This window comes from Amblyomma maculatum, chromosome 3, assembly GCF_055883805.1.
Source record: "Amblyomma maculatum isolate TAMU_Amacu chromosome 3, ASM5588380v1, whole genome shotgun sequence".
NCBI lineage: Eukaryota > Metazoa > Arthropoda > Arachnida > Ixodida > Ixodidae > Amblyomma > Amblyomma maculatum.
Window position 1 is genome coordinate 161,315,288 of NC_139346.1, and position 19,515 is coordinate 161,334,802.

Consider the following 19,515-nt stretch of genomic DNA (forward strand, 5'->3'; position numbering starts at 1 on the left):
AAAGGCACATAGTGAGTGAGACAAGCTCACCAAATGCTTGGCTGCAGAATAAGCCCCTTGCTTAGAGTTTGAGTTTACTGCAGTTTTAGAGAAGCAAAGAAGTCATGTACCCAGAACTTGCTCTTCTCGCTAAGAAAGTATTAGTCATTCCAGCCCCTAGTTCGAACAGCGAAAGAAACATCAGCGCTGCCAGATTCATAATGCAGGAGCGCCAAACATGACTTAATTCTTCATCAATATGTAACCACCAAAAGTTCGACATGAAGGATGACTGTGCCAGTGACGTGTATGCTGTGGTCCCCACATAGTACATATAAGCTGTCTTCTACTTTCAGCGCAGTCGTTGTGTACCTCCTTCCACTCATCTCTGTCCTTCTGCGCTGCTGCTTAAACATGGATGATTACCAACTAGCCCAAACTTCCGTTCTTCTACAGTTTGTATCTTACATACCTTTTGATAAGTGTGCATAGTACCATGACGAGGTGGAGCGTAAATTCTGTGTAAGCCCTTCTGATCCACTCTGCCTTGTTTTCGATCCTTAATACTCCAATACTTCATAGATGCGTTTTCCGTGCGACATGGACGAGAAGAGAACATTCGGGTGACCATTCAGCAATGTATGTGCGACGAATGAGCATGCAATATCGTTTGTCGAGCATACAGCACAGCCGATTAAAGTGCTTAAAACACGACATGCTGGTGCGAGGTTCGTCATAACATCCTGACCATGACGAAAAAATAAGCAGCGAAACAACCCATATAAATGGCACTGTTTGATTTGGGTGTTCACACGTCACAACACATGTGAATAAGCTGCTGCGAAGCAAGGAACACAGGGTTGGTATCAAAAGGAAAGAAAACACGATTTGTCGCACGCTCACTGTTTCACTAGATTCCAGGGGAAGAATAAAAGCGGCGAAACTGGCGATGAGTAAGAGAAGAGACCGTACGACCGTTCCAGATGCGTATGGTCCATGGCATGTCATGGTCACTCCGATACCCATGGTTACAACTGCACCCAATCCAGCTGCATCTGCCAGCAACATTCATGCACAAATGACAGAAAAACAAGCCCACCAACTCATACGATAGGCCATCACCAGCAGAACTGTATATAGCAATCACAAAGTGAAACCAAACAAAAAAATTTGTTGTGATTTAGCTCTGGTTAACCCTAGTTGAATTGCCAAAGCAACGGCGGAAGCTTTTCTTGCCTGCTACATTATTCCCCTATCACGCCCTATCAGCGTAAGGTGCTACATTATCGGGAACACTTAAGCTCATTCTTTAAGGGTATAACTCAAGCGCGTAAGCTACCAGCCCACATATAAATTCACGCTTCAACCAAGCCGCGGATGGACGTGCCTGCCTGTCGTAGGAGAATGCAAACGGTTCTGGCAGGCTGGTTCTGATATAACCCTCCCATATGAAAGTAGCGACCCGAGTTGGCAGCTCCTGCCCATGGCATAGGGGTAACGTGAATTCAAATGTCATGGCAGGCTGATTTTATTTTTATGAGGAGACCGTAGCTCCGCCTCTTCACGATGTAGCTGCGTCCACCCGAAGTCTCGCTTTGGCTGTCGGAGTATTGCTTTCGCAATACGATTGGTATATATAATACGATAAGGCGTCCGTATGCTGTGTAATGTCAACGCACGTTTAAGATCCGCAGGCAGTGACTACTAGCGGCCTCAATGGTACATTGTAAGCTGTTCCTCATACACACTTCGGAACAAATATTTTCTCAATGCCTTCGTCTAGTGAGAATGTTGCATGAGGTCACCTCTTGCATCAAAATGCACTCGAACTCGACCATCGCCTCCTCTATAAAGGCGATGACTCGACGATGAGCACAGTACCCAGAAATGTGGCGCAACAAACTCAATCACATGAGAAGAAACACAACACATGCGCCTGTGTTGAGTTTCTTCTCATGTGATTGAGTTTGTTGCGCCACATTTCTGGGTACTATGCAGCACCAACTTGACTCTGAAGCTGTTATTTTGAACTTGAGCACCTTCCGTATTTTCCGTACACACCTTCCAACCAACGCTTCCGATGCTTCCGACCTTTTTCCGCACCGTTCGTTCCCGCCCGGATCGGGTCGACCTAAAATCCGCCTTGAACTGAAAAGCGAAAGGGTCGCAGCAGACGGCGCCAAAGCGAAATCGAAAACGATCACTTCTTCTAGCCAAAAGCGTGTTGGACGATCATAGCGCCAATTCAAGCCAAGTCCCCCTGTCGCCGTCGCGCCAATTTTACAGGCTCGCGCGGGTTTTTGGACGGCGGAGAAGATCGTATAAGCTTGCTGAAACTTGTCATTTGCTTTCAATATTTGATGAAAGCTAGATGTACTATGAAAGGAAAGAAGCAGGTGAGTCTAAGTCTTTTATTTGCATGGTTGCTCAAACTGTTTGCGCTACCTTTCTTGCCTTGCTGGTCCGGCAGTATAGACCTTTGTTTCGTTTAGAATAATAATAATAATAATAATAATAATAATAATAATAATAATAATAATAATAATAATAATTGGTTCACAGGAAGGGAAAGGCGCAGTATCTGTCACACTTACTCTGTGGACACCTTGTTTTGTTTGGAATATATCTCTACTTTCTTCTCTGCCATACTTACATTGCGCGTATTAAATGCCCAGCTTGTAATGCAAAGTTTGCTAAAGCTAGCTTGCAGTCGCGTCTGACGGCTTGTCGGTGCCTTATTTTTCTTGCATTGAGGCGGCTGCAGAATCTTCGAAAACAGCTTCTAAAAATTTGGCATTCTCGTACATTGTGACATGCATGCAACGCACACAGGAGTAAGGCAGACCATAAAACATAAGAAAACATTCCTGAGCAAATTATTGTCCTCTAAACTGATGACCCACGCAAGAAATCGGCCAAGAATTGGGGTGCAGAAAGATATTTAGAGATTTATATTTACAGGGAACGGAAGGAAACGAAAAGATAAAACACTGAAATAAAAAGGAGAATTAACGCACGCAAGAGGTGAACGCGATGAGGTTTGTAGCCAGTGATAAAAATAAAAGTATATTAGCAAGGCACATTAAGACGTCATTAAGAAGTTACAGACCTTTGGCTGTACCCAAGTCCAAGTATTGTGGCTCGAAATGACAATAAGATCTGGCTGCTTAAATTAAGCCCAAGCTGTTGCAACGGCTTCTCCAAACACTGCTTCTCACCATGGGGAAGCGGCAGCAAAACAACAAGCAGTGTTCTATTGACTCCAGTTCCCCGCAGAATCAGATGCTAAAAAAATATCCAGTTTGCGTGCTTAATAAGGTGTGCCTACGAAACCGCGTTTTTGTTATGCACACTGTAGCCGGGAGGATAGGTAACATGGGGTCATTGAGAGACTCCTTAGCCAGGCTATCAGCGAACTCATTGACTGTCACATTGTTATGATTTGGTATCCACATCATGTGTACAAGGCTGAAATGTGAAAAGAGCAATGATAGAAGGGTGTTCAAGATTGGAGAATCCACATTCGAAGAAAGTAATGGTCACAAAGAATAAGAGTCTGTAATGACAGCCACTGCTGAGTAAGGTGGGTCTAGTTTGTGCAGAGCAAGCACCATTGCCAGAAACTCCAGCTGGAAAATTGGGGTGAAATCCGGAAGTTGAACAGAAAAAGCTCAGTCTAGAAATGGACAGTATATTCTCACGTCTGCTTTTTCACGACATTGAGAGCCATCAGTTTCTATCGTTATGCTAATTGGAAGACTATGTAAATGATCTAATGATCAATTTAAAATTCAGGGTGATAAATGTTTTGTGTTATGTCATCGTAGACAGTTTCAACTGAAGACCCACTTATTTTTAAGGGAACAATGTTAGGAAGGAGCACGTTTAAAGTTTCTAGCAGATTTTACACCTGTATTACCTGCAGGGCATGAAACCAAAGTCAGTGGACTTCAAGGAAGGTGGTCAGCTGGCAACAAAAAACTGACAGGGAGCAGTGGAAATGTGATTTACGTATCCTTAGATATTCCTGGGCAGTTAAAAATTGTAATCTAGCCACCAAAGGTGGAATTAGGGCTTCAAGGTAAAGTACATTGTTAGCCACACATTTGGGAAGCCCAAGGCACAGCCCAACCAATTCCCGCTCCAAAAGAACGAGCAAGCGAATTTTGTTAGCAGGGGAGACAGAAAACAATACAGATCCAAATTCTAAAATTAGTCGGAGATGCATAACATAAATCAATAAAATTGCATCTCTCCGTATTCGAGACCAATCGAATAACATGCCCACAGCACAAGCCCCTTTCGCTGCACCGTGGTCAGTGTGAGCCCGCTATGCGAGATTATTTTCATAAATGACACCCGGATATTTTAAACACTTAACTTGAGGAATCATTTCTTGCTGAAATGTTAGAGAAAGATTTACAGGGTCCTTAATTAGGAAAACAAGGACGGTGCACTTTTTTACATTTAACGAGAATCGCAAGTCACGCAGCCAATTCTCAAGGGAGCTCAGGTACCATTGCAGGCGAGCATTAAAGGATTGAATGTCAGATGCAGCCATAAAAACACAATTTCATCCACACAGACATGCATGCAGACTTGTTGATGACTGGGACGCGAGCTCAGTAGAATGTTAAAGAGCACGCCTCTTGAGGAAAAACCTCTGGTTTTTAATGGACATCATTTATTGCACAATAAAATTGTCTGTTCTGAAGGAAAGCAGATATCAACTCAACTAAATAATGTAGAGCCCAGCATCTTTTCAATAAGATGCTGGGCTCTACACTGTCATAAGCTTTGGGTATATCTATTGTCACCAAAGCAGCATGCATTTTTTGTTGCTGCGCAAGGAGAATTCGGCTCTCAAGGTTTGTATGCGCTTTCCATATGGAAAATTTTTGACAGGGACTAAGGATATTTTCTTGGTCCACAAACTGAAACACATCGCAGCATGACCCTCTCAATTAATTTTGCCGAGTTGAATGTTAATGATATTGGTCTAATATTCTCCAAAGTATAGCCGCCACTATTATGTTCTGGTAAGGGGATCACTTTGACTGATGTCCATTCAGGAGGTATTCAATAATGCCTAATTGGGCAATTTACCAGCTCTAATAAAAAGTTATGAGACACCTCAAAGAGGATCTTCATCATTTTAGATGTTACTCCGTCAGGGCCAGGAACAGCAGCTGGCAACCTGATCACAGTTGGAGAAAGCTCTGAAAGTGTAATTTGGGGGTCCTGCTTAACCAAATCTACTCTCACTACAAACAGAGGTCAAAGGAAGTGCAGACAAAAAGCGCTTCTGCAATCCTTTAGAAATTGTGTCTATTGTTTCGATAGCTTCTTGCGGAGGCAAAACTCATGAGGATAAATTTTTTGAGACCAGTACCTTCTTTCGCAATCTTAAAACATAAAAAGTGCGCATCATTTATTCTATTTTGAGATGTAATCGAAGTGCTTAGAATCATAATCATCTTTCGCTTATGCAACTGCGAATGAAGGCGGCCATATGCATCTGTGGCCTTCTTTTTCTTTAGTTTTGTTTCATATGAGCTTTAACTATGCTGATATAAAATTTCTTCCAGACATCTCTGGGCAAGGGCCAAAAATCGTTATTCAGCTACTTAAACAAGGTAAGTCGTTAATTCGTGTAGGCAAATTATTCATGCACGATCAGTTTTAGCGCTTTGTGAGACTGTGACCCTGCGTGTGTTGGAGCTTGTAGATCACCGCACACGTTTTGTTCATTGCCAGTTTTAGTGTTTAATTAAATGTAGCATGCCAGTGTCACCTGTTACATTTTAACGGTGCCTGTGTGGTGACTTTTAATCTTTTCTTCATCACCTGAACATCCTGCTTTTTTTAAATTTTATCTTCCATGTTCATGCTCCGCATGGTAATTGTGTCTATCATCATCATCATCATTTATTAACCCTTAAAGGTCCCGTTCGGGACATTACATAAGGGGGGGGGGGGGGGGTGGTACAGGGTTGTTCAGCAGTCATACATGATCAAAAATATAAAAGTAATATATAAAGAACATGTTTGTGTAGTGCAGATGAATACTTAAGTAATGGTTTGTAACAGGGTAATTTGAGGGTGAAGCTGCTACACCATTAAACTGTGACCACGAAACATTACAGCATGATTCCTTGCATTTTGTCAACTCACTTGACCTCACCAAAAAGGTGAAGGCAGGCTAGAATGTAAACACTTTAGATCAGTTTTCTGCACTCTTTTAGCTCCCATTGAACCCTTATATGTTTTATGTGATCTTATATTTCTCCAATATTCCTCCAGAACTTGAAGCTGCCTAGCCAGAGTGAAGCAAGCAGAGAGAAGAAAAATGTACCTTCATTGACTCAGGATGTCATTGATCTAAGTGATGATGACTTTGTACCAGCAACACCTTGCCAGCAAGGCTACAAACTGGCACCGTTAAAATGTGCTGCCAAAGGTCCAGCAGAGCAGTTGTATGTGGGGACTGTTGCAAAAAGTGTAGTGCCGAAATTAAGGCTCAGGAGTTCACCGGCGAAGTTTTCGACCAGTGAAGCATTGGCTCAAACTCGGACAACATCACTGCCAGTAAAACGGAAACTTGAGGACGAAGTTGACAGCTGTAAAAGTGTTGATCTCAAGCGTCCGGCTTCCATTCTAAACCCAAAAACTATTACCAGTGGGAATGCTGCAAGTTCATTACAAGTTCTTATGAGAACAGAAAATCTCCCATTGAAAGAAACTGTTGTGGAGCAACATTTGGGAGGCAGCGAAGAGAAGTGGACTATCAAAGAAACTTGTGCTGATGACGAGAAGGCATGGTCTGATTTGCATTGCTCCGGAGGCCTCGATGCTTTGGACGATTGGGGAGCGGATGACTTTGGCCTCCAGCATGGCAAGTTAGTAATATCATTTTGATCTTGTTGGCTCGAGTGGGCTGCCTTGGCTAGCTGTCTGTTCTGTGCGCTGGCCAAACTGGGCCATGTAGTCTGCCTCTGTCACAAAACATGACCAATGTGTCACAACACTGTGAGTGATATCACAAGCTGCACAAAATATAACACTGTTCGTTCATCATGCTCACCACCGCGTTGAGCTTTGGTGAATTTTACCATATTCTTCCAATAAGCTGCAATGGACTTGCAGACTTCTTTTGTTTGCAATAGCAATATGTATTGATTGCAGGGGAATGCTTGTTTGGCATATTTTATAAGGTATCGCTGAAGTACAGTTTTGTGAATAGCTCTTACCCACTGGCGACTCGCCTTGCATCAGAAGTCACATGGAACTCAATGTCAGTAAGCTATATGCTCTGCATACAAGATTCAAAGCAGCTTGACCATGTTTCCCCAAAAAGCAAGTGTTACAGGGCCTCACCACTGGACCACTGCATGTCACGCTCATGTTAGAAGTTAACTGCCATTGTGTCGTGGCAAACGTTATCAAGGCTTTGTAAACTGCAGTGAACATATAAGGTACACATAGCATGTGTTTGTATTGATAATGTTGAGTGAATTCCTTAAAGAACGCAGTGCACAAATACAAAGAACAAGAGTGAACACGCTATTGCCGGTTTACTTTTATTTTCTTAATGCTGGGGGGGCAATGCTATTTATTTCCACATTAGTATGGCTGCCGGCATCGATCCCACATCCGTAGACAAGAGGAATAGCCTCACTAGAATACATTGACCTCTATGGGAGCTTCCTTATGCGCAAGGCCCTCTCCTGACTGGGATGAACTTACCATACCGAGGAGAAATAGGTTATTAGGAGAGAAAATTCACACGCATTCTTGTGAATTGAACTCGTTTACTCGTTTATTCTGCTGCATTCGTGTTCATATGCATGTTCGTACAGACTCCAGTTATAAGTTTAGTGTTTTCCTGGTGCCTTCTGGTTGCCTCATCAGGTTTCCATCTCCAAGGTTTCTGATTTTAGGTAGCGTAGCTGGCGTGGTCAAGCTGCACTGGGCATGTAGCGTCTTCTATGACTAGTGGAAAACAGTACATTTTCGTTCTGCATTTGAAGGGAGCCATATATTCACTCATTGATCAGTATGATTTTTAGAGCGCAGCTATTTGGCAGCTGTTTGGCTGTTTTTCACGGCGTCGCCGTTGTCCCTCGTAACCAGCTTCATGAATAAATAAAATAAATAAATAAATCCTGTCTTCACCAGGAATTGAACCTCCATCCCTTGGATCCTCAGCCGAGTGCTTTAACCAACTGTGCCGCGCCCGGGATCGTGAAACGCGCATCATAATTCTCCTTGTATGCCTTGAGGATGCTAGTAGCGATGACAATGATGCTGCAAATAATGATAATGACAATGATGACATTAGCAATGGTAATGATGCTGCATTTAGTTGTTAATGAGAGCAAACGTGTGCACCAGAAACGCTTAGGCTTTCATATTTCTGCAGTGTAGGTTTCACAGTGCTCTTGGAATTTTAGACTGCGGCTCTTTGGCGCCCGTTCCTGCATTTTGCGGCGTCACTGTTGTCCCTCGTAACCAGCTTCACATAAAAAAAAATAGTACTATAGGATAGAGCGTCAAGGAAAAGTGTGCATGACTTTGCCGGCGCTGTAAAAGAGGAGCTAGTTGGTATATTAGAAAAGAATGGTACCATAGGATGGGGTGTCAAGGAAAGGTGTGCAAGTGACAAAATGGTTGATGTGGTATAATTAAGTAATTAATTAGAGCCAGTGGCAATAATAATTGGTTCACAGAAAAGGAAAGGTGCAATGTCTGTCACACCTGTTCTGTGGACATCTTAATCCTGCCTTAAAGGAAAGGAGGAAGATAGGAGTGAAATTGGAAAGAGTGAAAGGGATGCTGTAGTGGAGGACTCCTAGTAATTTCGACCACCCGATTTTTAAGCACTGACATCACACAGCACATTGACACCTCTTTGTTTCTCCTCCATCGAAACTTAATTAGAGCCAGTTAAGTGATTTACAGGAGAGGAAAGGCATACTATATGCCACTCAGGGAAGAGGAACTAGTTGGTATGGAATATGTGTGAAAAATAAAAAGTCTGTAATTGTACATACATGTCTTTGCTCGAATTCTTTGCCTGAATTTATCGAAAAGCTGAAACTGCTAATGAGCTGCGCTAAAATTTTGCATTAGGAAGTAATATAATTATTGGCAAATGTTTTGTTTCATCACTTAACTAGTATGGCAAATACATGTTGTTTAATGCTTACTACAAGGGACAAGTTATTCTGATGCTTGTGTGTGCTGCTTGGTTTGTTAAATGTTGTGCCTCGGCCATTTGCACTGATAACTTTTACCAGAACACAGCATCTTTGTTGATTACTCTCTGATTGATTACTCTCTGTCCAGGATTGAATTGTAAATTTAAGCCAGGCCGTTATCTTTATAGAAACCTAGCACTCCATATTTGCTTTTCTCATCCTTTGTAAACCTTCATTGCAGCTTCAACTTTTGCACCACTGCCAGTGTGCCTGTATTCCGAATTGTAAAAGCAGTAGTAAGAGAAGTAGACCTTACAGTTCCAGGCTGCATTAACCTCATTGTGGAAGAAATCACTTCAAAAGAAATCTTTAAGTGTGTCCTAAAAGGCTCTTGGTAAGTTTGAATTCTATGCAGATTTTTTTTTTTCTGCAAATTTGTTTTGTCACTGCTGTAGACCTACCTCTCACAACGGCCTCTTGCCAGTTACAGGTGAAACTTTGGCCCTCTAATATGCATTTCCTTTTACGAAATTTGGAGCAAAATGGTCTTTTAGTACCCATGCCACCATCTGTCGGCTGAATGAAAATTTGTGTTGATGAGCCCTACTTTTTGCAAACCTGACAGAGTGCCACAAATGACATGAGCTGGACTTGTGAGGAGCTAGAAATTACAGTCAGATTGTGAAGAACCTGTCGTACAAGTCTGTTAGGAGGTTAATAAAGATGTGTGGTTAACTATGTTGAATATATTCCACTGCAGTGCTCACCTCTGCTTATGCATAGTATTAAAAAATGCTAATGGTAGGAAAATGAAGTGGGCCAAGTTAAATTTAGAATCTACCTGTCTCTGTTGTCAGTTGTACTGATAAATGCTGCAAGTGCTGTAATTTTAATGAGTTCGATGTTTGGTCTGTTATTAGTTGGCACAACAGCATTAACCATAGTTTCTCTTTCCATTGATGGGAAGTGCGGTGGGGCCTAGTTTATTTACACATTGCCTGAACTGTTCATTACAGTGCATATCTTACCTATATGGGCTGTCCATGATCACATGTGGACTAACATTGTTTTTCTGTGTGCGTGTGTGTGTGCATGCATGTGCGTGTGCTTTACATTTGATATATTGGCTCTTTCAAAGACTTCCTCACAAGGGTACCTCTTGTCTTTGTGGCTAGGTAAGGATTTTTGTGCATAATTGGTTCCCAGAAGCCAGTAGCTATGAAATGAAGATTAACGAGGATGTAAGCAAGTCACTTCATGCCTTTTAGGATGCTCTCATCTGAAAATGCTAACATTCAAGCTGTTGATGTTTTCTTTATAAATACATCTAGAGATATCACTTGATTGCTGAGTTTTTTTTTTTTTTTTTTGCAAAACTGCTTCCATCTTCACACTTTGATGCCTTTGAACATGGCTGTTAGCTGAGGCACCAAAAAATAAATCCCGAATAGTCCTGGCAGTTTTTTACACACTTTAATTCAATATGGTCTGCTTTTCAAAAGGGGGAAGTGGACTTGGGCTTGAATTGTGATATGCAAGAAGCCATTTTTCTGTTAGGGCAGTTAGTAATATATTAAAACTTGCACGCCAATGGAAGGGAAATAAACCTGGGGTGAATGGGCAAGAGGAAAGACAACTTTTCTGGTGTAGAATGGTTGTAGCTGGCTCAAGACAATGTTAAAAGGCTAGACCTGTGCAAGAGGTTTTTGTCTCATAGTTTTTGAGACTTCGCTTATGGTGGTGAGTTATTGTTTTGCAAAGCACGGGATAAAGCTGTTTTTATTGATATCAATGTAACCATTCATTTCTTTTAGTCTTATTTTTGGGGGCACTTAAATTCAGTGCTGATTGTAAAATTTTGAATTAGGCTCAAATCTGATTTTTCAACAAATCGTTCCTTGGTTTCGGTGCTTTTGTTTTGAGTTATTTTACCAATCAAAGGACTGTATCTTGATGGCTGGTTATGTTGCTTAATGGTAAGCTTTTATTTTTGCTTTATTTTGACAAGATACAAAGTTCAAGTTTCACCTAGCAAACATTAACGAAATCACATGCGTTACCATGGCATTACTATGTGCACCTCAGCACTTTTTCGTCCATTATAGGCCTGCCGGCCTACTGCTGTGTTGTTATGACAACATTCCCCACAGTGTCACAGCTGCAACTAGGAATACGCAATGCGATATTAGAGCTGGGCGGTTACTGTAGGATGAGGCTTTGTACAGCCATTCGAATAAGATGGCAGTGCCTGCATTCTTACAACTTGCTATTAAGAGAGTCCATAGGAAGTCTTTTGTGAAGCTGAGCAATGCTGCTCCTACAAAGGTTAAGAGAAGTTTGTTATCGCCAACAGTTAACTGCAGCAGCCAAACTAAAATTGATTTTATACATATATCAGGTAATTTTATTATGGTGCCTCAGTAGTTATTGCTGGTAAACTAAATTTTTGTGAACGCAGCTTTTTTCAATATAAATTCTTTTCAACCTGGATTTTTGCCACAATCTTAATTATTTTCAATAAAGCCATTTTGTGGTGACGATAAAGGCTCACTTTTCTTAAAGGCGAAGGGTGGCTGGAGCAGAGTGCGAGAAGGAAAAGAAATTTGTCCATTTTTGGAAATATGTTCATGTGTATGCTCATGTGTGTTGGTTAATTGCAGCGGGGTTGCAGAAATGCAATTTTCAAAGATAGTTTGCACTTTCTTTTGTTTTTGTCTTTCACGGCAGCTGCAGATTTTCACTCTAAATCTCAGCTATATTTCTTTTTTTTCTGCAGAGGTATAAGACTGAAAGGAATATCAACATAACTGTGCTATATGTGACTCTTTCGAAAAGTGTTGTGGTTTTGTTCTTGTACTGGCACATCTCATGTGGGTTTTTATATTTGCACTTTTTTTCACATCAGGCGAAATGAGAAGCTCGCTTCGGGTGACGTCATCTTTATTCATGCAATGTTCAGTGGGAACGTGGCAACCGTGGACAGTGATAATGGTTTTATTGTGCCTCATCCTGACATTCTTGTGAACAGCACCACAATTGTTTCGTCATTATTCTGCACTCGGAAAAGCATACTCGCAACCAAGTTTCGTGATGTCGACGGCTCAAATATGACCATGCTTGTTGGCAGCATTGCTCACGAGCTGTTTCAAAAGGTCAGCAGTACAATCTATCCTTTTTCCTGTGTAACAGTGGACTTTTCCTTATTGCACATTGTAATCATGCCTGACTATTTTTCATCCGAACGGTCATGCAAGCATATCTAGACTGTTCAAAAATGGATAGTTCGCTGCACTTGATGCTCTCCCGCTGCCAAATCAGTCTTTGCTTGTTTGGAATTTCTTGCTGTTAACCCTTTCGCTGTCGGGTGTTTCTGGCCGCGATGCACCCCCAGTGTCAGCTTGGTTTCAGAAAATGAGCATATCGGGGAACGAGCATATTTATTTTGATTATGATTGCTTTACAAATAACATAGTTAATGAAGTATGCACATTTCAGTGTACTGTGGGTGTTGTTAATAAAAATAATTATCATCAGTCTGACTATAAATGAGATAAATAAGGATAATATGAAGAAAAAAACACTGCTCAGTACTTCTTGAGAGTGTGGTCGATTCTGTCCAAATCCGAGCTCAGCTCGTATTCAAAATCAGAAGAGCCATCGCTGCAGTCCGCAGTTAAAGGGCCCGCGTGGTCAGCCATCCGAAAGTAACTGCATGCACGGAGGGCGCACTTTCAGTGGCCTATGCAATGGAGAGAATAGGCACGTTGTGAGATCAAGATGACAGAGAAAGATGGAAAGAGGCTAAAACAACCTCAATTGCTGCTGCTAGCTCCAAGTGAGGGAGCAGCGAGAGAGTGAAAGCAGCGATCGAGTCATGTGTCGGTCTATTGGAGAGGCAACGGCGGGCGCGTGCCCCTGTACTTGATGCGCCGTAGCAGACACACCAACAGAATAAAAATAAAAATCTGCAAACCTGCGGCTGATGGCAGAACAGCCCCTGAACCCGCAACCGCACGTGTAAACTGCATGATTGCTCACCGCGAGAGAATAGTGCACACGGAGCGACCACGCCCCCGCGCAAAGAAAGGGGGGGTGTGCACAGTCACTCCATACTCTTCAATATATACCTACCAATGCAGCGCGGGGCAAAAATACGAACTTGTAGAAAGATTCAACAGATGGCGCGGCCAGTCCAAGCACGCCAGCTATGCGCTGAGGCGTGAAGTTTTGAACCACTATACAGAACACACCGGTACATCAGTGACACTAAAGGGAAGGGGAAGGGGGAGCGCGAACACGTACCAGTACGTCCGTGATAGCGAAAGGGTTAAAGGGACTGAACAGGGACTAATGGCTATTGGGTGTCGACAAAAGTGATGTAATAAAAACTATAATAAATCTCAGACAGTAATTAAACATTTTATCTGTAGAGTAGCGTCGATTTCACTTTCCACATCAAGGCTGTTATGGCACAGGAACGTACACCCCGACGGCAATAGTTTTATTGGGCCATGGTTACTTCAGCATCAAAGAAATTCAGAGTTACTTTGAATTTCTTGTGGTGCCATCTACTGACAAACGCTTAAAGCGTGATCAGAAGAGGTGCAGAAGGAGCATTGTTTTTTATTAAAGGGCGCACTGGAAAGCGCAAATTATAACAAAACAACAAGCACTCCTGAAAGAAAAACACCGCTGCGCACTTAAGAAAATCAGTGCTATTTTCCTGCGATGTGTGGCATTGTACACTGATAATGACAACTTTTTATCATCAAAGGTCAGTTCAGTTTCATATGATTTTCAATGCCAAATTAAAGTGCTCAGTCTCTACATTATGAGATAAGACCTTTTTATAAACATAATCTTAGGATACGTTTTCATCACTGTTCACTCTTTTTAGACAACCATTTTATTTTCTTTTTTTGCTGGAATGCAAAGCCTGCTGTCAGGTGCAAGATTCTGCAATGGTTTTGTTAAAAATCTATAGATTTTTGCTGAAAAAGTTCTAAAAGGTACATGCACCAATGTTTATATATCCTGATTCTGGAAACCATAGTCCATGAGCGTGATGTCAGTTGAACATCATCAAAAACGGTATACCAATAACTACATTTAGAGATAACACGTATGCAGCAACTGCTACACACAATTCTACTAGAAAGATTGCTGTTAAAGTGTTTTCGATTAGCTGAATTAAAAGTAATAATCAGACCACATTACAGCTAAAGAATTTTGATGCCTTTGGCTTCTTTGGTGTAATATTTCTAAAAGTGGTTTTCTTTACTGCTTACCGGAGTAATGCACTCGCTGTGTACCTTGGCCCATAGTTAGCATCTGCTGTTTTATCAAGTTGCATCCTATGGTACTACTGTATATGCGTGTCACCCGGCAGGCACTAGTTAGACATTTCTGGTATGGAGTAGTGACCATCTCGGCTTGCCCACCCAAAGCTTTTAAAAAGCATAGTGACGTACCCTTCGTTGACGCTGTTTCTTGTGAATCGTAGTCACTGCTTCATGCAAAAAAAAAGAAAAAAAAAAAAAACCAACATAACACTGTGGCGCCACCTAGTGGCATGAGCTAAAAGCGCATCATTGATGTCTCGAAAGGAGCACTTCAGTTCATGCAAAGGCACTCGTAAAAGACTATAAACCATAAAACAGGATGAACATTTAAGAAAGAAATACACTGGACTTGAACTGAATCAGTGTAGTTTACCGAGATGTGGCCAAGCGGTGTGATGCACTGTTAGTGGCAGGTTTTCACTGCAACATACTTCTTCACTTTGCCTTATGCACTTTTCAATGCCAAATTATAATATTAAATCCTCATTTCTTGAGTGTTGGAGTGCTCCAGTCTTATAATATGTGCTTCAGAAGGGAAAATGTATAATATGTGCTTCAGAAGGGAAAATGTTTGCCCGTTTTGGTTCATGGTTACACAGAAAGCATAGCATAGTATACGACAGAGGACGAGAAGGACGTCGTTTTTTACATTATGCTTTCTTTATGGTTATTATAATATATGGCAAGATATTTTTCTGCCATTGTCTCATGACACGTTGGGTCAGCAGTCTGTCTCTTTAATGAATGTATTGACGAACCTTGTGTTATTAGGAGGATGTACTATGTGCCTGGAGTTCACTAAAACAGTCATTATTAAAAAGCATTCAACCTATGTATTCACATATGCTGAAGCAGTAATAAATTAACCGTAGACAGTCACTATGCGTGAAAGGCGAGCATGTGGGGCTGTTGTCTGGTCACATGGAGTGCTTTGCATCTGTTACAGGCAGCTCTCACTGTTTTTTGGGCACACTGTCCCATAACTTAATCATGTGCGTTGTCATTTTAAAATCCCTGGCTGGGGGAATTTGAGCAGGTGACCTTGGATAGCAGGTTTTATTTTGTGCTTAGTGCAGCTATAATAATTGTCATCTGTCAGCTATGTCAGGGCCAACTTGAAAGTACAGCAAGCCTTTAAAGGAGCATAGACACCAAAACTTTGATTGCATTTTACTTGTTGTTAATGATGTGTGGGACATTCTTGAATATGGATCACCACGTGGTTTTTGCCTATGACTGCTAAATAGTATACAATTAATTTTTTTTTCTCATCTAAGTTTTGGATTCAGCAGTCGAGTGGTAGCTGTGACCTCACGCTCAATTCAATGTCACGTGAGGGCTGAACAAATAGTGATCCTATTGCTGATCTTTGACTTGTGATTATTTTTTGGGGCTGACTGGATTTGTCGTTGTGGGGAATTATAACGACAGAGTAATGGTTATATGGTTGTTTTTCCATCGCTCACATGACTTAGATTTGACCTTTATTGCTTTTATGCCGTAGCCATCGCTCGAATGTTGAAACTGGAAGTTAATGGGGTGAAAAAATAAATTTGATTATAAATTATATAGCAGTCATAGGCAAATATTATGTGGTGATACATGCACAGTAATGTCTTGTGTATCATTTCAACTAGATGTCTACACCGAGGAACTTGTAGGTACCAGAAAATTCTTGTCTTATTGCAAGTTCATCTTAGTAGCAGTGTCCCTATGTGTGCCCATATGCACATGACATGAAAACAATAAAAAAGCATTTCAAAGAGAGAGCGACTGCAAATAGAGCATTTATTGCTCTGTGCATGAAGTGAGCTGAAAAATTAGGGTATGAAACAAATGGGCAAGTTTAAAAATGGCATTGGCTAAGTTCTTTCACTGTGCCTTTTTTTTCTCACTGTATTCGACAGTGGCGACTATTTGAATGTTTGCGTGCGCTTTGTTTATTCTTTGTTTCTTCTTTCTATTCTGCTAAGAGTGCTTTGAAGGTGTCCAACAGTGTAGCCTTGTGTCGACTCTTATCTCGTTGCATCAGCAGCACAAGTTGTTAATCACTGCATGGGCAGCACACCGAGCGCCATTCTGTGCGCTGTAAGCATTTTGTGCGGCACTGATATCTGGCCATCTCTGAGCTGTGAAACACGCCTTGCAATGCCACAGCTGTTGAAAATGCAGTCCCAGTTGTTTTAATCCTGTCAGTCCTTCTGCCTGCTCCTCACTCCTTGCCGGGCATTTTTCGCATACTAGCCGGCCCATTTTTTTGCATTTTAGTTCCGTGAAAATTTTATGCTAGTAATTTGCTATGAGGCTCTGCAGGGCATATCAACATTCCTTAGTCCACTCATTGGGTTTCATCTCCTTCCTTGTATTTCTTAAATGGCAGAGGTTCTTCCTTGCTGTCCTCACTCGACTAGTGATTTAGCTAGGTGGTCATCAGGGTCATCTGCATATGAGTCAGAATTCATGAACAGTTCCTGGATATATTCATCTGTCAAGGCGAGCACGCAACTGGCACACTTACTCAGATTGTTTCCCGCAAGGCCATGCTTTAGCTGCGGCAAAATCGGCCACTCGTCCCGAGAATGCAGCAAACCCAAGATCACAGCCACCATCAGACCATCAGAGCGGAACAGCAACGATCTGGCTTGGGAAACGGCACCAACAATGACACGCCATCCACCAGATGTTTCTAGCATACCAGGGGTATGCTGTGTGTTGTTACCAGCCCAATTAACAACAGACTGCTCTAGGTTTGCATCGACAGTGGAGCCAGGGCGTAGATGGCCTTCGCCCAGACTTTCATACGCACACTACGTAAACTACAGATTCAATTCACGTCTTGCTTGAACCGGAGCATCAACCTGTCTTGTGTGGCAATACTGCATGTGGAAGTTGGTGCTACAAAGATGCTTCCGAGTGATGTCATCACGCTGCTTCCAGAATCCATCGATCTCATTCTTGGTTTGGACTGGTGCCATGCAGCCAACATAGACGGGACTTATCCTACCAACGATGTCAACCTGCTAAATGTCAAAATCTGCAGAACGAATGGGAGAGGCCTTGGTAGCATCATTTGGACAGCAGCCGATGGAACCTGCATTCAACAACAGCGGCTTTTTATGGCTGAGCGCGAAATACTTCTACCCCGACAACAACTTCATGGCTCTGGTAGAAGATGCAGTGTTGAAAATGTCGAAACACACAAACGAAAGAAAAAAGGATATGCAAGGACTATTTTTCACAGGCATCACAAAGCTTTTATGTCAAGAACGGACACACTGGGCATGTGTCCCTACACCGAACATAGCACTAAGCTGCAGGAAGGCATGCCGGTCTCATCTAGACCCTACAGGTGCTCTCCAGTTGACTGCACCTGAGGACAGGCACAATTTTGAGGAGGATTGTTTCAGCTAGCTCCAGTCGTGGCCACAGGCTTGGGTGTTTGAAGGCCATCGACTTCTCTCTGGTGAAAAAGACACCGCTGCTGCCTTCCGCAGCGCACGAAGGGAAGAGGGGGTATGGCCAGCCTTCTTCTTCCTACCCCAGAAAGAGAGACGAGTGCTGGCGAAAAGTCCAAAAAAGGACACCAGACCAAATGACACACCTGTACGCCGAGGCCTGTTCTTCCATCTGTTGTGTACTCATGTTCACCCCAAATTCTAGTCATCATCATCATCAGCCTGACTATACCCACTGCAGGGCGAAGGCCTCTCCCATATTTCTCCAATTAACCCGGTTCTGTGCTAGCTGCATCCACTTGACCCCTGCGAATTTCTTAACCTCATCCGCCCGCCTAACTTTCTGCCGCCCCCTGCTACGCTTTCCTTCTCTTGGAATCCAGTTTGTTACCCTAAGCGACCATAGGTTGTCCTCTCTTCGCACTACATGTCCTAGACAGGAAAAGTAGAAAGGTAGGCTTGAAAATCAATATGCAGAAGACTAAGGTAATGTTCAACAGCCTCGGGAAGGAACAGCAGTTTGCATTAGGTAGCGAAGTACTGGAAGTAGTAAGCGAATATGTCTACTTAGGACAGGTAGTAACCGCAGATCCGGACCATGAAAAGGAAATAACAAGAAGAATAAGATTGGGATGGAGGGCATTTGGCAAGCATTTGCAGATTATGACTAGCAGCTTACCGGTATCGCTCAAGAGCAAAGTATACAACTGTTGCATCTTACCTGTACTCACCTATGGGGCTGAAATGTGGAGGCTAACCAAGAGGGTTCTACTTAAGTTGAGGACAACTCAGAGGGCTATGGAACGAAAAATGGTAGGGGTAACATTAAGAGATGGAAAGCGTGCAGAGTGGGTCAGAGAAATAACTCAAGTTACCGACATTCTAGTGGAAATTAAGAAGAAGAAATGGACATGGGCCAAATTCTAATGACCTCTATAAATCAGGTTTCTTCCTTATAATGAGTCTTCGCAGACAGGAGTAGCAAGGAGGGAGTTAAAGTGGCAACACATGTATACTTGGTAGTGGCAGGGGTTGTGCGTATGGGATCTCACTAGTTACCTGGAGAATGGCAGTGAAAAGGTTAAGCTCTGATTCAGTAAGCGGGTGAACTTTTATTCTGTGGGAGGCACATGACATGAGTGCAGTGCTGTTGAAACAGTACGAGTACAGGCGCAAGGGTGTCCTGCTTTCTTTTCACTGGCAAAAAACGCTTCCCCACAAGAAAGAGCAATCCTACTAAACATTTCTTGCATGTTTCGCAAAGGTGTGCGGAAGCCATCTTGTTGGTGTGCGCTTTCTTTTGTCGAGGCGTTTCATATTCTTTTGTTTTCTTTGACAGTGTCACGTTGAAGGGGGGCATCGTAGATCACTGTTGCTGCAGAACTTCCTTCCAAAGGACATGTGAAACGGTCATCTTAAGTGGATTTTGTTTGCATTGAGTTCTATGAGAAACCAACCAATTTGCGTTGATTAGAAAATGTGCAGATGTAATTTTTTGGTTAGGGAAGTCGTTATATTGCTTTCCTAGAAAGCCTGTGC

The 19,515-nt window shown here is 42.3% G+C and overlaps 1 protein-coding gene across 2 annotated transcripts in view; it reads left to right on the forward strand.

Annotated features, from left to right (window-relative positions):
• The first annotated feature begins 2,213 nt into the window (after positions 1-2,213).
• The window catches only part of LOC146196661 (DNA replication ATP-dependent helicase/nuclease DNA2-like), a 49,636-nt gene continuing 32,334 nt past the window's right edge, over positions 2,214-19,515 (forward strand). The window contains exons 1-5 of one of the 2 annotated variants that reach the window (XM_084598429.1): positions 2,215-2,375; positions 5,568-5,615; positions 6,283-6,878; positions 9,421-9,573; positions 12,085-12,331. In XM_084598429.1, coding sequence (XP_084454555.1) covers positions 2,340-2,375; positions 5,568-5,615; positions 6,283-6,878; positions 9,421-9,573; positions 12,085-12,331 — 1,080 coding nt within the window. In that variant the 5' untranslated portion in view covers positions 2,215-2,339. Of the gene's footprint in view, positions 2,376-5,567; positions 5,616-6,282; positions 6,879-9,420; positions 9,574-12,084; positions 12,332-19,515 lie in introns of both variants that reach the window. The other variant, XM_084598430.1, reaches the window with a different exon arrangement.